This window comes from Saccostrea cucullata, unplaced genomic scaffold (assembly GCF_032062105.1).
Source record: "Saccostrea cucullata isolate Sc308-1 unplaced genomic scaffold, CSIRO_AGI_Scuc_v1 ctg12742, whole genome shotgun sequence".
NCBI classification, from domain to species: domain Eukaryota; kingdom Metazoa; phylum Mollusca; class Bivalvia; order Ostreida; family Ostreidae; genus Saccostrea; species Saccostrea cuccullata.
Window position 1 is genome coordinate 35,829 of NW_026933723.1, and position 17,778 is coordinate 53,606.

The 17,778-nt window shown below is 32.7% G+C and overlaps 1 protein-coding gene across 1 annotated transcript; it reads left to right on the forward strand.

Moving 5' to 3' along the window:
- The first annotated feature begins 352 nt into the window (after positions 1–352).
- LOC134239112 (uncharacterized) lies at positions 353–3,932 on the forward strand. Its single transcript, XM_062721266.1, has 4 exons — positions 353–465; positions 559–649; positions 2,519–2,671; positions 3,419–3,932. Exons 1-4 carry the CDS (start codon positions 403–405, stop codon positions 3,670–3,672), a joined length of 561 nt encoding a protein of 186 aa, XP_062577250.1. The 5' UTR covers positions 353–402; the 3' UTR covers positions 3,673–3,932.
- Positions 3,933–17,778: the final 13,846 nt, after the last annotated feature.

The window sequence follows — 17,778 nt, forward strand, 5'->3', positions numbered from 1 at the left end:
GGCATGATTCCTGTTCATTATCATCATTTTTATTTAATTTATTTTGAGGACTTTCATATCATAGGCACGTGGATTTTCCCTAAGTTATGTCAAGTAACTCAATTCATTAAATTATATTAATTTTTATCGTTATGAATTAATGTTTTAAAAAACATATTTCCTTTTCTGTTCCATGGTGTATTTTGTACATGTCATGCTACAACTTTCACATTGCACGTAACTTACGCCTTCTTGGTGTTTTAACAGGTTTTGTATTGACAAACTGCATATTATTAAGTGATCGCGGCAAGTTATCAATGACATAATATAACCATAAAATAACAAGGAAGAAAAAAACAGGTAATAAAAATTCACCCAGTGTATGCACTTGTGCATATTCCAATCCTAGTAGAATTAAAATACATGAACCCGTCTAAACAAGAAATCAACGAAAACTTTCAGGAAACCAAGATGCTGTTCTTAACAGTAAGTCATTTTGAAATTTGATTAAAGATGAATTTTGATTTCTGTATATTAGACAGTTTTAATTAACAAAATATAGACTGTATTAATTTTTAGGTTGTTACGCTCATATTTTCCTTGTTTCTCAATGTTGACGGTTGGTTGCCGTGGGGTAAAAAGGGAAACGACAACGATTGTTCTAAACGAGGTGTGTGATGATTGTGAAAATTGATTAGTAATCTTAATGATTTAATATACTGGCCCATATTGGTAAGCAAATCGATTTTCGTCTTAACGTTACTATTAAAATTTTAAAACGTCTTAGCTTAAAGTTCTATTAAAAAGTAAAAATATTCTTTTGAATGAAGATTTTGTTTATTTAAATGCTAAATTGCTTAAATTTTATAATAGTAAATCTCATTTTTATGTTAACATTGTGTTCCCTATAAGAGCTCTGATTTTTCAAAAAGTTCTGTTTACAGGCCATTAGATTTGATGCATCTTCACAAGCCAAGGGTTTCTGGTTCGCCGGGGAATGAAGCCTTGGCTTGCGAAGATGAAGTTGATGTCGCTAAAATGCAGTTCAATCAAAATCAATATCTGTATTTATTTTTATTTTTTTTTTTTTTAACTTTGGTACTTTTATGCCCCTGTAAATTAAGTTTAGGGGGGTATATAGCTTTATTCGTGTCCGTTCGTCTGTCTGTCTAGCTGTCTGTTTGTGCGCAAAAACTTTAACCATGCCCATAACACTTGATTTAGTAGAGCTATGACTTTCATATTTCACATATGTATTCATTGTGACAAGACCTTTTTTTGGGTACCACCAAATTTCACCTTTTGACCTTAACCTTGGAGTTTGACTCACTTTTACACAAAAAATTCCAAACTATTACTATGGCCATATCTTTTAAATAGTAACAGGAATTCTATACTTCACATATACATTTTTTTTGGAAAGATCTTTCATTGAGTACCAACAGCTTTGACATTTGACCTTGACCATGGAGATTTCTATACTTTTGAAAAAACTTTAACCTTGGCCATAACTTTTGAAATGTGAGGACTAGGGCTTTCATACCTCACTTATGTAATTATTGTGATAAGACGCTTCATTGGATACCAAGAACCTTGACCCTTTGACCTTGACCTTGGAGTTTGACCTACTTTTGAAATACAACCGTGACCATAATTTTTTAAAGGTTAAAAGTAGGGCTTTCATACTTCACCTTTTTAATCCTTGTGACAAGACATTTCTTTTGATATCAAGATTCTTGACTCTTTGACCTTGACCTTGGAGTTTGACTCGTTTTTAAACAAAAAATCCAAACTTTTACTTTGGTCCTAATTTTCAAAATACTAGGAATTGCATATTTCAAATATCAATTCTTGTGACAAAACTTTTCATTTGAAACCAACAATTTTGACCTTGATCTCGGAGATTTTTGTACTTACGAAAAAACTTTAACCTTGGCAATAACTTCTGAACAGTTAGGACTAAGGCTTGCATACTTCACAAATGTAATCCTTGTGAGACGACTTTTTCAACAACTTTGACCATTTGACCTTGACCTTGTAGTTTGACATACTTTTTAACTTGAACCTTGGCCATAACTTTTGAACAGTAATTTATACTTTACGTATGTAATCCTTGTGGCAAGACCTCTCATTGGATATCAACAATTTTAACCCTTTGACCTTGAAGTTTGATCTACTTTTTACAAACTTTAGCATTGCATAACTTTTGAACGGTAAGGGTCAGCGCTTTCATACTTCCCAAATGTAATTTTTGAGACAAGGCCTTTCTTTAGAAACTAACAACCTTGACCCCGGAGTTTGTCTTACCTTTAAAAACGTTAACCTTCGTCATAACCTTTGAACTGGTGGAGCTAGGGTTTTATTTTCCACATTTGTATTTCTTGTGGAAAAACCTTACTTCAAGGAACCAACATATAGGATCTGCATTTGAGAAAGCTTAACCTTCGCTATGTTGCCATACGGGGGCATCAGTGTTTTACAAACACATCTTGTTTATCTTTATGGATTCACCCTGAAATACAAATTCTATTGCAAACAGATGGAGCTTATCCGTATTATTTTGGCACGACTGATCTCTTCTGCGTGGTAATACAAAGCCTGAAAAGGGGAAAACGTAGTGCTCCTGCAAGAGGAACTCTGGATTTGTCCCACCGCTTCATAGAATACAGAGGAAATTACTATGATTTTTTGTGTAAGTGCTTTAATTTTCCTAATTCAATGATCTTTCTGTCTAAAAGCTAACTTTCTTGTTTCCGAAATTAATGTTAATAAAATTACATGTATAATCATTTGCCAATTGTTTGCTGATACTATAATATCACTTTTTTCCAATGTGACTAATTTTTATGCTCAAAGAAAAAACACGATACTTTATCAAAAATTTTTATTATGATAAATTGAAATACATGGAGATAACGAACAGTATATAAGCACAAAAGTCCATGTTAAACAGTACAAAATTAATTATTGGAGCAGAGAAAACACAGAACTCCAAAACATCAGAAGTGGGATCAGGTGTCACGGAGGTGTGAACATCCCCTGCCGACCGGTCACACCCGCCGTGTGCTCCTTGTCATGATAGGGAAATAGTTAAAAAAAAATCCGTCATCAATCCAGTGTGTAAATAATGGACTAACAATTAGTATGAAAAAGTCAGCATTTGACTCAATGATAAATTGTATTTGCTAACAAGGTCATGGTATCGACCATAGATCTTACGAAATAATGACTTAAAACGAAATTAAGAAAGTAAATACAGCAAGAAAATAAGTACATGTATTTTGCATTATTTTTAATTAATATTGAAGCAAATGTGTTGTTGCAGTCAGGAGATTAATATGAAACATAGATAATAAGTCAGGCTTTCTGATAATTAAATGAGACTACTTTCTTTCGCTTTTGATTTTTGGTATCTCTAATTTATCTTTCCCGTCTTTAGCTAACTCAGAAGTGGCAATTTCTAAAACACGATTATGGGGAGATTCATGTAGCGGGAGTAAGGAAGCCTCCCCAGCCGGTTACAGCGAACTCAGCCCAGAGTGCATAGAAGGTTGTGCTAAAAATTACAAATGTAAGTATGGAAGTTACAACCTGCTCACCAACAACTGCCATCACCTTGCTAACCGGTTGTCTGAGGTTCTTTGTAGAAGAGGTACAACCTGCCCTGCCTGGTGTGAAGGAACTTGTACATAACGATGCGGTATACATTTAGTGATGAACAAAATTTTGATATGGAATCAAGTTGGGCGCCACCTTTTGGTGTTTTCAAATGCTTCATAGATAAACTTTTCATTTTACACTTTTATGATGCATAAGATTAATTACAGCAACTTTATATTTAACTATCAACATGTCTAATTTCGTGGAATTTATGCATGTGTGAGAACGTGACTGCATTTATTTTGAAATCACTTGAAAAAATATACTGCTTTGTGTAATAAATTATATCTTTTTATTTGTATACTTTTTCAACTTTAGTCCAAAATGATATTATGATTGCTGTGAATAAAAAAAGAAGACGCATGTAATTAACAACGAATGATCTAATAAAAACAATAAACAATACAATTTCGCGAAAAGGGCATAAGCACAGACCTCTGGAAATTCAACAGGTGGCAGGATCAGGTGCTTAGGGAAAGTAAGCATCCCTTGCTATGAGCGGTAACACTCACCATAAACTCCATGTGTTGATCACGTAGCTGGAACATTTCTTGGTGAAATTAGGTACAAAAATAAAGGCATTACAATTTGTATTAAACAGCTCAGCCAAAATGTGACCCAGATATAATTTATATTTGCCGATAAGGTTATCATAACGACCATAGAATTTACGAAATGCAGACTCCCTGTAATATCAACTTAAGCGTGAGTAGCCTGTCTCTTTATAAACACTGATTGTACTCAGAACATGCACCTGACTAGATATGTTTCTGAATATGAATCGAATCCGAATCTGAAAATGAATCTGAATCGGTGAGATCCCGATCCCGATTTGAAAACTGATAAATGCAATAGAAAAAGAATATTTCCTAAATTCGCTTTTTAAATCGTCACTGTACATGTAACAATAAGGGAAATAAATAGTGTACGGTGTTTATATTTTTGTCACTGGGATTGTTATTGTTTTAAATTGGATAAGTCAAATTCTATAGACTGAATAACAGAATAAGTACCCTTTCAATTCATGGAAAAACCTGTTCGAAAATGTCATTGTTGTATTTTTCATTAGCTTACATTATTTGTTCCTCGCAAGAATTGTGTTCTGAACCTTATTAAGAGTAAATGTATTCAAACGAGTCATCTTATATATGTATTAAGACGTAATTGAAAATATCATTTTTAAAATATTATTTTTAACAACGTTATCTTATGACCATGCAATGTCTTGCAGTCCAAATTTTTGTCGAAAGCAAATCGATTGATCATCGTCATAAAATCGAAAAATCTGACAGTTTTTACTTATCTTTACATGCTCTTGATTCCGCCAATCCACATGCAGCACCTTTTGATGAGCCAGTACATTTATGTAGAAATTAAGTTCATTAACTATTTGTAATTTTATCTTTTAAAACTTTAAGGCATTGTAAATGTAGATATTTTGAAGTTTACAATGCGAAAATTAATAGAAAGGGTGGGGAACTCTCCCTCAGTTCTTATAGACCTTGTATCATGTCATTAGTTTCGACGACTTCAAATGAAAAGCTGATCAGTAGCGACCATGAGAGCAAAGTGTCTTTGATTATGTTGTTCTTTAAATTTATTATTGTGTGCTATATACATGTAAGTAATCAATTATTACCCCCCCCCCTTCTTTGCGAATCACATACCCCTCGCTTATTCCCTAGTGCGAACATGTCAGCGCCCATATATCAGAATATCTCGCTATACCCAAATTTTGTCAAAAAGAATTAAAACTCCAAAAACATGCCAATGTGTATTTATTGATATAACCTACCCCCCCCCCCCCTTTCCCCATTGTCGCCACTAGCAAAATCCCTGGTTCGCCGATGATATTTCAAACACAATCCTTAGGCCACGGGGAAAAAAATAAAATTAATCTAGCAAACTTGATTGACCCTTATTTTCACTTAATTTGTAAATCCATATAGTAAAACAAATTAAATCAGACTTATTTCATACAGTATATTTGTCATTTGTTGGGGGGGGGGGTACACATACATTAATGTTTTATACAAGTTACAAGTATTTATTGATATATTAAAGACAAAACATCAGTAATCATACTCTCAGTGTATAATTTAGAGTTATATCTATGTTAAACTGAATTGGGATCGAAATCCCTCCGATTCAGATTCGTTTCATATTCATTTTCAGATTCGGATTCGATTCATATTCAGAAACATCTCTACTAGCAAATACTTTGAGAGACATAAGCACCATATGGAGGTGACTGCGGAAGTATGGCGATATTAACCTGTTGCAGAATACATGTACAATGTATATACACTGTTCATTAAATCTTCTATTGTACTTCGATGCGCATATCTTCAAAGTTTAAAAATAGATCTCATTCATATTTATGTGAAAATCAGCCTGCCTATCATGTATATAGTGGCATTGATTTCATTCCAAAAGGAAATGATTCTTGTATGTATAACATGCTGAAACTGCAAATTAAATTAAAAATCAACATATTTAAATTTTAGATTACTAAGGTTTTAGATTATGTGTCCACTTTATGTGAAATTCTTTGATAGATACTTCCTCTTCTTTTTTAATTTTTTAAATTAGTTTTTCAATGATCCTGATATGTTATTTTGTTCCAATGATAAGCAAGAAACCGACCAAATGTAACGTCGTTTTTTTTTTAATTTTTTATATTAAACAGATGCATTTCTTGTTTTTTTTTCCCGAAAGCATAACAGAGATTAAGCTATCTGCATATTCTCCTCAGTGCATCCTGGAATGAGATACATATGTTCAAAAATTTTGTTCAGCAGGAAGTTTTATTTTCTGAATAAAATTCACATAATTTATGAATTTATTTTGTCCCATAATAAAGGATAATACATAATATATTTTAAATAGTTCTAGATTTTATTTAAGGATGACGTTTACTCAGGTTTCAGAAATCAGAGAGGAAATTTTATAAAGTATGATATATTCAATCAAAAATTGTTCTAAATGGATAAAATAACAAAAGTTTCTCAATATGAATTTAAAAAATTAATATGTAAGTATTTGAAGAGAATAAATGTATACAGAAACAAAACTCAATGTATGGCAATGCAGAGGAAATTGGGACTAAGTTTTTTAATTTTTCACTTTTGTCAAAATTTTTATTTTTGCAATATCAATCACAAAGTAAAGGTTATATGTATTTTAAGACATCGTTTTGCAAATTTTTAAAAGCTAACAAATTATTTCAAATAAATGAATGCTATGAGTAAAGAAATTCAAAAACATGTACAAAAACCACTGCAGACAACAAATCTCAACAGTTTGATAATTGACCCCACATAATATTAATACCATGAGAATGAGGGTAACAAAAGTAACCTGAGGCTATAAATAATTTAGAGTTCTTATCAGTGAGATTTTTGCAATATTTGATTGAAAATAGGGAAAAAATATAAATATGACAGAGGAAATTCCGACTGTAATAATTATTACGTTTATGGCCCAAACTCTACTCATTTCTTTATATGGAGCAACTCTGTTCCATTGCTATAATATTTCATTATTTAAAAAGTTTTGTTGCTTTTAATATTTTGTGAGTGAAGAAAAAAATGGTCATAGTGTGAAAAATTGAGGTATTTCCCGAGGGGCCCTTAGCACGAAAACGAGGTCATTGACCTAGTTATTTGAAATTGAAATTTAACACAAGAATCATAGGTGTACAATCTGCAATAGGTGGTTTTTCGTTCTTATCAGTGGAATTTTTAGTCACCTGAGTAAAGGTATACCTTAATCGTATAAGGAAGGTGTTAATTTTGAGCTCACCTGAGCCGAAGGCTCAAGTGAGCTTTTCTGATCACATTTTGTCCGTCGTCCGTCCGTCTGTCTGCCCGTCTGTAAACTTCTCACATTTTCGACTTCTCAAGAATCACTGGCCCAATTTTGACTAAACTTGATACAAAGCATCCTTGGTTAAAGGGAAATTTAATTTGTTAAAATGAAGGGCTAAGTTCCTTCACAAGGGGAGATAATCAAAAAAAGACAAAAATAGGGTGGGATCATTAAAATATCTTCTTACATGTAAGAACCACTAGGCCAGAAAAGCTTAAACTTATGTGGAAGCATCCTGGGATAGTGTAAATTCTAAATTGTACAAATCATGACCCCCGGGGCTAGGGCGGGGCCAAAATGGGGAATCAAAGTTTTATATAGAAATATATGGGAATTTTTTTTTTCAAAATGTTCTTCTCAAGAACCAATAGGCCAGAAAAGCTGAAACTTATGTGGAAGCATCCTGGGGTAGTGTACATTCTTAATTGTTCTAATCATAACCCCCGGGGGTACGGGGCCACAATGGGGAATCAAAGTTTTACATAGAAATATATAGGAAAAATTTTCTTCTCAAGAACCACTGGGCTAGAAAAGCTGAAACTATTGTGGATGCAACCTGGCATATAAAATAAGTAAAAAAAGTATAGTCCTTTCAAATAAAATCCTACTCCATTTGATAATTGACAATATTTTTAACAATTTTTAGCTGGCCTTTTGAAGCACATTCCTATCACATGAACTAATCATCAAAAGAAATCGATTCATGATAAAAAACCAAAATTCAAGTAATTACAGTGTAGCGAATCGTCGAAAGACAAAAAAACAACCATGTGGCAAAATTATTGCTTCAACAATTCTCTGTTTCAAGCAATCAAATATATATAGCTCTGTTTAAAGGGAGAAAACTCCCACAACCTTAGATGTAATATTCATATGCTCAAAATCAATTTCTTCCTCCAAGTTTGAGGTGTAAAGGTGTAAAACAAGGTGTAAAATAAAATATTTGATCTGGAGGTTCAGTGAGTGAATAATATTATTATTTCAAATACAGACAACTGTTGGAAAAAGATATTCAGACACATTGAATAGCAAAGAAATGCATGGACCATAATGCTTGCCTGCCTACATAAGTCCTGTAATTGCAGTGTAGCGAATCGTCGAAAGACAAAAAAAACAACCATGTGGCAAAATTATTGCTTCAACAATTCTCTGTTTCAAGCAATCAAATATATAGCTCTGTTTAAAGGGAGAAAACTCCCACAACCTTAGATGTAATATTCATATGCTCAAAATCAATTTCTTCCTCCAAGTTTGAGGTGTAAAGGTGTAAAACAAGGTGTAAAATAAAATATTTGATCTGGAGGTTCAGTGAGTGAATAATATCATTATTTCAAATACAGACAACTGTTTGAGAAAGATATTCAGACACATTGAATAGCAAAGAAATGCATGGACCATAATGCTTGCCTGCCTAAATAAGTCCTTTTTTATATCCCCTGCTTGAAAAGCGGGGGGGGGGGGTATTTATTAATCGGGATTTTCTGTCCATCTGTTTGTTACGCTGTAGGTATAATGTTACTCATCTCTTATCGGCAACTGCTCTTACACAACTGAATGAAATTTTCAAAGAATTTTAATACATATTGCCGTTGTGCACCCACCTTCTATTACTTTTTCATCATACACATATTTCGGGTTTCCCATTGCAAAACATGGACACTGCCATGATATTCATGTTTGAGGCGGTTGATCATTTACATAATTAACTGCTCACATTACCTCTAGTTCATCTTGAAATTTGTAATATATTTTCCCTTGACACCTTTACCCATGCGTTATGAAAATGTCAGTATCACAGGAATAATATTAATGTTGATAAAATGTGGATTTTCACACAGCATCCTTTTAATATGAGAGCTAACAGGTTTGTTGAACAAAGCTTCTCTGTGAATATAAATGTATTTCAATTACAAGAAGTCAACACTATACATAGAGTACGTCAGAACTTTTTAATATTGTGAAGAAAAAAAACAATACCAAGTTAAAAACAAATATTTAACTAGAAAACTGACCAGTCAGCAAGGGCCCCGCCATGGGGTAGAATTATGAGGATGCAGCTTACGGAATGTTTAGAAATTGTATGAAGAATAAGCAACAGCAATTGTACTCTTAAAATTTTCAAGATAATTCCTGAATACTGAAAAAAATATGTAAATAATATCCTTGTGTTTACATTAGGCAGTAAAGAACAACTTAACATTGAATGTATATTAAACAATAATGAAGCTTGTGTTATATAAAATGCCAGCCTTCAATAAATGTAAATATCATGAAGGCTTGACTTCAAAACAAACAGCAGTTGAAGACAAAGGTTTTCATTTATCTTAAAGTGACAGATAAAGAAAAGCCTACTACATTTACTGCAGCAAGCTAGATAATTAATCCCAAGGGATTAATTGTACTTCTCTCTCATCCTTTTCTTTTTAAGTTACAATAGGAACTTTTTTCAGTATTAATAATAGAATGGGATTTTATCCAACTTACTACCTTAAAAATTAAAATAATCTTGAATTAACATAAAGGGGACAAAAGTAAAAATAAAAAAAACATATCTTCTTTAATCTATTTCTTGTTTTTAGAATTCAATGAAATCATCTCATTGTGTAAGGAAAGGTTAAGAAAGCAAGCTAAACGAAACAACGTTTCATTCAGAGAAAATGAGAGATTGCTAAATAGGAAACAGAAAGAGCAGATATAGAATATTGTGAAAAAATAAATGAACAACAGAGACGGAAAAAGATTTGGAATAGATATAGAGGATTGCATCCAAAATTTTCATGAACAGATAAGATATGGTCCAATTTTTGTATGTTCATGTTGTCAGCAAACAAGGTTGAAAGAAAGTGTTTTTAAAGTGGAAAATGTCAAACTAGATGATAAATGTAAAAGCAAAGACAAAAGCATCAAGATATGTTTTTTTTTTATCAATACACGTCCATCAGATGACCGAGTAATTCTCATCAAAACAGATGCTGAATTGGAAAAGTTGACATCAAATTCTACAGATGTGGAATGTAGCAATGTGATTAAACAGTATGCAAAACGCCCAAAGCAGCTTGAAAACTGGTGCTTAGCTGATTACGTATCATAGCTAGATGTCTTCCCTAAAGATACTGAAAAAGACTTAACTGAACATAAAGTGAATGATGATGATCAGTGCAACCAGTCAGATAATGAAGACAATTCAGATTTTGAATTTAGTGAAAGTGATACACTTGTAACTCTGAGAAATGGCATAAAAATTAAACGACGGAAAGTACCAGGGGTAATTAGATATGTCCGATTTAATATCAAAACTGATTCAGAAAATTACTACAGAGAAAAACTTATGTTGTTCATTCCTTGGAGAAATGAGTCAACAGATCTAATATCAGGAATGGACACATTTAAGAAGCCATTTCATCTGAAGAAGTCGTTTCTTGCTCACAAGGTCAAGGAATATGAATTCAATGCTGAACAACTTGATGCAGTGTGGCAACGCACTTTGAAAAAATTACGCACTTTGAAAAAATTTTTCAAAGTGCGTTAAATTTTGGGACCAGGTTAACGCACTTTGAAAAAATAATTTTTTTTTCAAAGTGCGTTAATATCGACCATATTAACGCACTTTGAAAAAAAAATTCTGCATGGCTTAGTCAATATTCCTACAAATCTTAGGTATAATAAATTATCATTTGAACCTGATTTGATACTTTTTGTCCCCAGCTTGAAAAGTGGGAGATATTAATTTGGGTCTATCTGTCACTCCGTCCGTCTAGCTGTCCGTCCATCCGTCTTTCTGTAACGCTTTCGTTTCCACACGATATCTCGCCAACCCTTTGAACATTTGCAATAAAATTTAACATAACAGAATCCCTGTGGCCTTAGAAAGACCCCTTTTGAATTTGGGGTCAAAAGGTCAACATTCAATGTCGTAAAGACCTACGAACGATAGTATTGTTCTTCCGCCTATCTCTTAGTCAATTCTCAAATGTTAACATATTGGAATGATTCTAAAAAAATTTATAGATATTTATATGAATTTTCATAAAACCTTACTTATTTGGGATACCAAAGAGAAATAACTCTATAATTTTGGCAAAACTTGTGTTTTTGAACACCTGGAGTTTAACAGAGAGATTATCAGATATGGTATCAAATTAACATCGAAAAGCAGACAGGTACTGTAGATTCCTTAATATAAGCGAGGAATTAATTTCTGCGTAATTTCGCGAGAAGCATCACTCGCGAAAAAAATATTTCTCGCTTTTATTTTTCCGGTGCTTAAATCTATGTAAAATCTGTTAATAAACCGTTCATTCGCGAATTATAATTCTAGCGATTTGACGTTTGAGAGCCAGTTCGCGATAAAAAACACTCGCGAAAAATAAGGAATTTACAGCTAGTAATTAATATTCTGATTTTCCTGAAAATGAACATAAATAGACTTTGAGATTTAAAAGAACAAAATTTCGATTTACTACAGACTTCCTTGTACAGTTCTTATACTGTATTTAGAATGCTCTTTTTTTTCAAATATCATTGACACCTAAGGTTACGAGTTATAGAAATAGATATATCTGGGTGGGAATGGTAAAAAGTTTAGCTGATAGACCTTAATTCAGCCAGTCTTTTCTTCGTTTTCCGTTTCTTGGTTTTCTTCAATCCATCAGTTTTTAGAAAAAAAACACATCAAAGTAAGGGCACCGCAAAGCGGAGCATTCCTTCCCAAAAAAGATCCCGATACAAATTACGTCAATTCCACACAGAAAAAACTAACATACACATAAAGTAATAACACACATAATCGCATCACTATATCCCATCATACGTTGCAAGGGGATAATACTGTTGTCTATTTCTAAAATATAAGTCTAATTCCTTTTGTTTCATGAAAATTTTTTCAAAGTGCGTTACATGTTTACATGGTGTAAAATTATGATGTACAGTTTCAACGCACTTTGAAAAAATTTTTCAAAGTGCGTTAACCTGGTCCCAAAACTTAACGCACTTTGAAAAAAATTTTCAAAGTGCGTAATTTTTCAAAGTGCGTTGTAACAATGCAGCTTTGCAAATGGCAACTGAGGATTTTTCAGAAGCTTTTGATGAATTGGCACCAGATATTCAGCAAAGAGAGACAGAGGATGAAAATGAGGGATCTCTTGATCTGAAAAACTTTGTTCAATTTAATCCTGAGAGGCCTATTGAACAGTGACAGTATGATAAAGGATCTGACCTTGGCATTACATCAACAAGACAAATAACTGAAGAAAGTTCCATAAGATTTCCAGACGATGAATACTTGAAACTTTTAGGCAGTTTAAATGTAAAGCAGCGAGAATTTTTCCATCATGTCCTGTAATGGGTAAAAACAAAGACAGAACATATTTATTCATTTATGTCTGGAGGTGCTGGTATTGGCAAATCTGTTGTGATAAGGGCACTTTATCAAGCTCTGCACAGATACCAATGTTCCACAACAGGTGAAAATCCAGATGACATAAGAATACTTCTTTGTGCTTATACTGGCAAGGCGGCATACAACATTGAAGGAAAAACTATTGCATCTGCCTTCCATCAAAAAATTAATCAAAGTCAACAAAGTTTGCACTGTGACAAATTGAACACTTTCGTACAAAGTACAAAAACCTAAAATTGATTATTATCGACGAGATATCAATGGTTGGAAATAGATCATTAGTACCCATTGACAGTCGCCTACAACTTCTCACTGGCATCAAAGAACCGTTTGATGGTATTAGTATAATAGCTGTTGGTGATTTTTTTCAACTTAAACCTGTAATGGACCGTTGGATCTTTCAGGATTTAAATCATTATGTACAAGCTCTTGCTAACAATCTTTGGAAGGAACATTTTTGCATTTTTGAGTTGGATGAAATAATGCGCCAGAAAGACGACCTTGAGTTTGCTTAGCTTTTAAATCGCCTTCGTTACAATACCATGACAGCAGAAGACATGGATGTGATACACAGATGTATGATAACAGAAACAAGTGAAATTATCCACATCATGCTCCTCATCTCTTTACACAGAATGCTAAATTAGTTGCATACAACAATCAGTTGATTGCGAAACTTGAAGGAGAAAAGGTCACAGTTAATTCAGTGGATAGTGTTCTAAAGGATTATTCAAAGGAACTTAAGGAAAAGCTGCTTAGATCTCTATATAAAGCAGATGATGTTAGCAAAACTGCTAATTTGATGCAAAAACTGATTCTTGCTGTTGACTGATCTATGATATCTCAGTCAATGTTGATGTATCTGATTGTTTAACAAATGGGTCATCATGTAGGGTACAATTAATTGAAAGAAGAATGGAAGGAAAATGAAGACCAAGCATCGTGTGGGTAATTTTTTTTTTATGCTGCTATTGGAAAAAATACTCGCAAGAAATACAAACATTTGTTTCATGATGGAATTAATATGGACTGGACACCAATTTTTTAAATTCAGCGATCTTTTGTATTGAATTACAATACTTTTCAGAGAATTCAATTTCCGTTACGGCCAGCTGCAGGGAAAACAGTTCATAAAGCACAAGGTTGCACTGTTGATGAAATTGTGATTAATTTGTCTCAGACTAGAGTGAGGAAAAGTCAACATATTCACTGTGTAGCATTAAGTCGAGTGCGATCAGTGGATTATCTGCACATCTTAAACTTCAATTAATAGGCATTGGCTATGGATGAACAAGTAGTAGAGAAAATGGAAAGAATGCCGCTGCTTCTTTGTATTCTTTTAAAATTGCTTTCAAGAACTGTAGATCACTTCTTAAACACTTCCCACAAATTCAAGATGAACCAAATATTGTTGCATCAGATGTACTTGGATTCTCAGAGACAAGATTAACTAGTGTTGATGTAGCTGAATATTATCAACTGCAGGGATACACAACAGTATTTATCTATGAGCCTACATGTGATCTGGACAGACGCCCATATTATGGAACAGCACTGTATGTGAAAAATGTCTATAACACAACCTGTATCTCAAAGCTGAACACTGGTTCCATGGAGTTCATCATGGTAAATATACATGTAAACCAAAGCAGAGGTGTACAAGTTGTAGTTATTTACAAATATCCATCTTGCTCTTTTGGAGATTTCAAACAGCATATGAATATTCATATAAAGCCCTAGATTGATGAACAGAAAGACTTGGTATAATTAGGAGATTTTAATTTTGATTTATTTACTGGGCAAACAGACTTTCTAACTTTTATGGAAAAAGGCTCCAGCTGTAAACAAATTGTGTGTAAGACTACTCATGACTCTGGTTCTAAACTTGACTTGATTTTTACAAATATATATATATCACCGTGTGAAACAGATGTGATTGAAGCATACTGGTCAGATCATAAAATGGTGTACGGTGCATTTGATAAGACTTTGCATTAAATACGATAGGGTTCCAAGGTAAAAAAAAATTCAGAGGGAGATCCATATGAATGCTCCCTCCTTCATCCCTTTGTCCCAATGCTAGTATACCCTTTAAAATTTAAGAGGTATACTGGATTATCCTGGACTCAATGTGTCCATCTGTCTGTGTCGTAATACGTCAAAGCCTGAAGCTAATTCTATTATAATAATCTGTCATGACCATCTAAAAAAAGGTCTCAAACTTGAAACGTTTAAAATTTTTGGTTTTGGGTGTTTATTAGTTTATACTTTGGCAAAGGTTGCTTATGAAAAAGGGATCTGTCTTGATCTCATTGGATGCCATGATTATACAGGATCATTCAGTGTTATGACTAAGAAGTTGAGTATTCTCTAAAAGCTTGAACAGTAGGTAATTGTGTTCTTTACTCTTTAGAAATAACATAACCTTCAGCTAATTATATCTGAATAAAATTCAGGCCATTTGCTATAATTTTAGCCAAGATAATTGTCTTTCCATATTCGCTTGTTGGGGTATTAGCCCTATTTGGACATTTTAAAAAAAATAATCCTCTATTTGAAAATTTGAATTTTGAACTTTATCTTTGTATCAAATCAATTTTGTTTTTAAATGAAGACATGTACGTTTTAGACCTGACTGTCAATTATATATTGAATTCTTCTTGTATTTACTTACATGTATATACCAGGTATGTTTACTTTTATAAAATTTTATTTGCTGAAAAGGATTACCAGTAAATGATTTAAGTCATGTCTTTTGCATACTGGATTTTTTTATGCATATATAAATTAAATGAAAGGTCATATTCAGAAATCAATGCCTTATTTCAAGTGTTGATTTTATATCTGAGAATTTGTAAAATAGTGAACATCTCTTTTTATGTGTATGTATAACAATTCTACTTTTGTATATATAGTTTGTAAATTTCTTTGGCTTTTTATTTACTCCCATTATTGCTATAATTAATCATGTATACACGTTTTGTAGTTTGTTGTATCTGATATATCTTGTCCATTCCAATAACAATGTATTACCATTTTGAGAGTTCGGATATCTTACAAACAATACTTATGTTTCAGAAATTAAGAATCATCTGTCCCTTAATATGACTATGGATTTAAATACCGATAACTGGATTTAAACACCGATAACTGGACTTTTTTTATCCTGATATTTTGTGATCTTTCTTGAAGGACATTGAAAGATACTCTTTGATAGACTGCAGTGACTCTAGACCATGTCATATTAACTGTGAATCGATCTGACTCTTCCTGGTCATTTCCAGATTATACTTTGTGTGATATTCATCTTCTCATAATATTTGCCAGATATATCATTGCATCATTTGATCTTTTCATTGACTGCATGACTTTTATATTTTGCTGAAATATTTTGAACTTTAATTTGGATTTGTGCCTTTTAAAGTTTTTTTGTTAAGCATGATAAAACTTGACATACGAAATAGAAATGAAATTCTTCTTAATCATCACGATCTTATTTGTACTATGAACTTCTTTGTAAAGATGCTTCTTCAAAATAACAATTCTTAAGTTAAAATGTCATTACATTGTCGCAGCTATATACCTGTAGTCGGATTTTAGATATATCTCAGATTCCCTGATCCAAATGAATACTAAATAAATCATGTAGATTTTTGTGAGCATCAGGTGATTAAAGATGACTTCTATAAGATAAAATTTGATTTGTACAAAATGTATAATTTACACGTAAGTATGGAAAGAGGGGGTCAATGGCCAGTCCGTAAAGGGACGTAAACATACCTTTTTTAGAAAATAATATAAATACGTATAAATATGATAGCACAATGATATGCCACATTTATAATAAAAAACGTTATAAGAATAAGGTGCTCTCTTCAATTTTCAACAAGATTCTTTGAATCAGGGGTTCTGAGAATGCAATTATGTATATGTAAAGTACCATGCATATTGCTAAAAACTGAAGAACCTTTTTTCCCAATCGCTTACGCATAACATTTCCTGTTTTCGCTTTCATTGGGAAAGGTATGTACTATAAAGTGACTGTATCTATTTTAAATGACCAATATATTTAAGACAAAAATGTATATTTTGCCTGCATTTTCAAAAGATTTTTCCCATGCTATATACAGTAATACTCATTTAAATTATTAAGATTTATTCATTTGCAATTGTTATGCTTTAAATTTAATTATACATGTACTGATTTATTAATACATGTTTTTGACTAACTGATTCACATGTATGTGAAAGCAAGTTTCAAATTAAGTAAAATATATTTCAAATTGAATATTCTAATTTAAATGTGTCAATATGGTTTATTATCATATAGTCTATTTATAGTCCCTATATAATCTATACAAACGCAAACAGTTCATAACACTACATATTCACCGGATTTGAGGCTGTATTCACCGGAGGGTCAATGCGCGTGCAAAGGCATTGTGACGTCACAATCAAAATATCAAACAACGTTGTAAACGATGGTTGCAACGGCCGCAGCGAGCAACGTATCTATCCTGGAAAATAATTATTCAAACCTATTTCAGGATTATTTTTTAACATCTGGACGTGTTACACATAGCGAAACTCGGAACGGAAAACACGGAGGTTAAAAACAGTAATCTGGAGATTTTTTTTATTTTCAACAATGGAAGATCCAAATGAAAATGGTGTCGTCATACAGCCTTCAATGTCTTATCTATTCAAATCCCGACTATATAATAAAACAATTATGGACTCTTTTGGTGTTGAATATGGTTTGTTATTCACCAGAAAAATATCCATATTGACCTCGGCTTCGCCTCGGTCAATATGGATATTTTTCTGGTGAATAACAAACCATATTCAACACCAAAAGAGTCCATTATTGT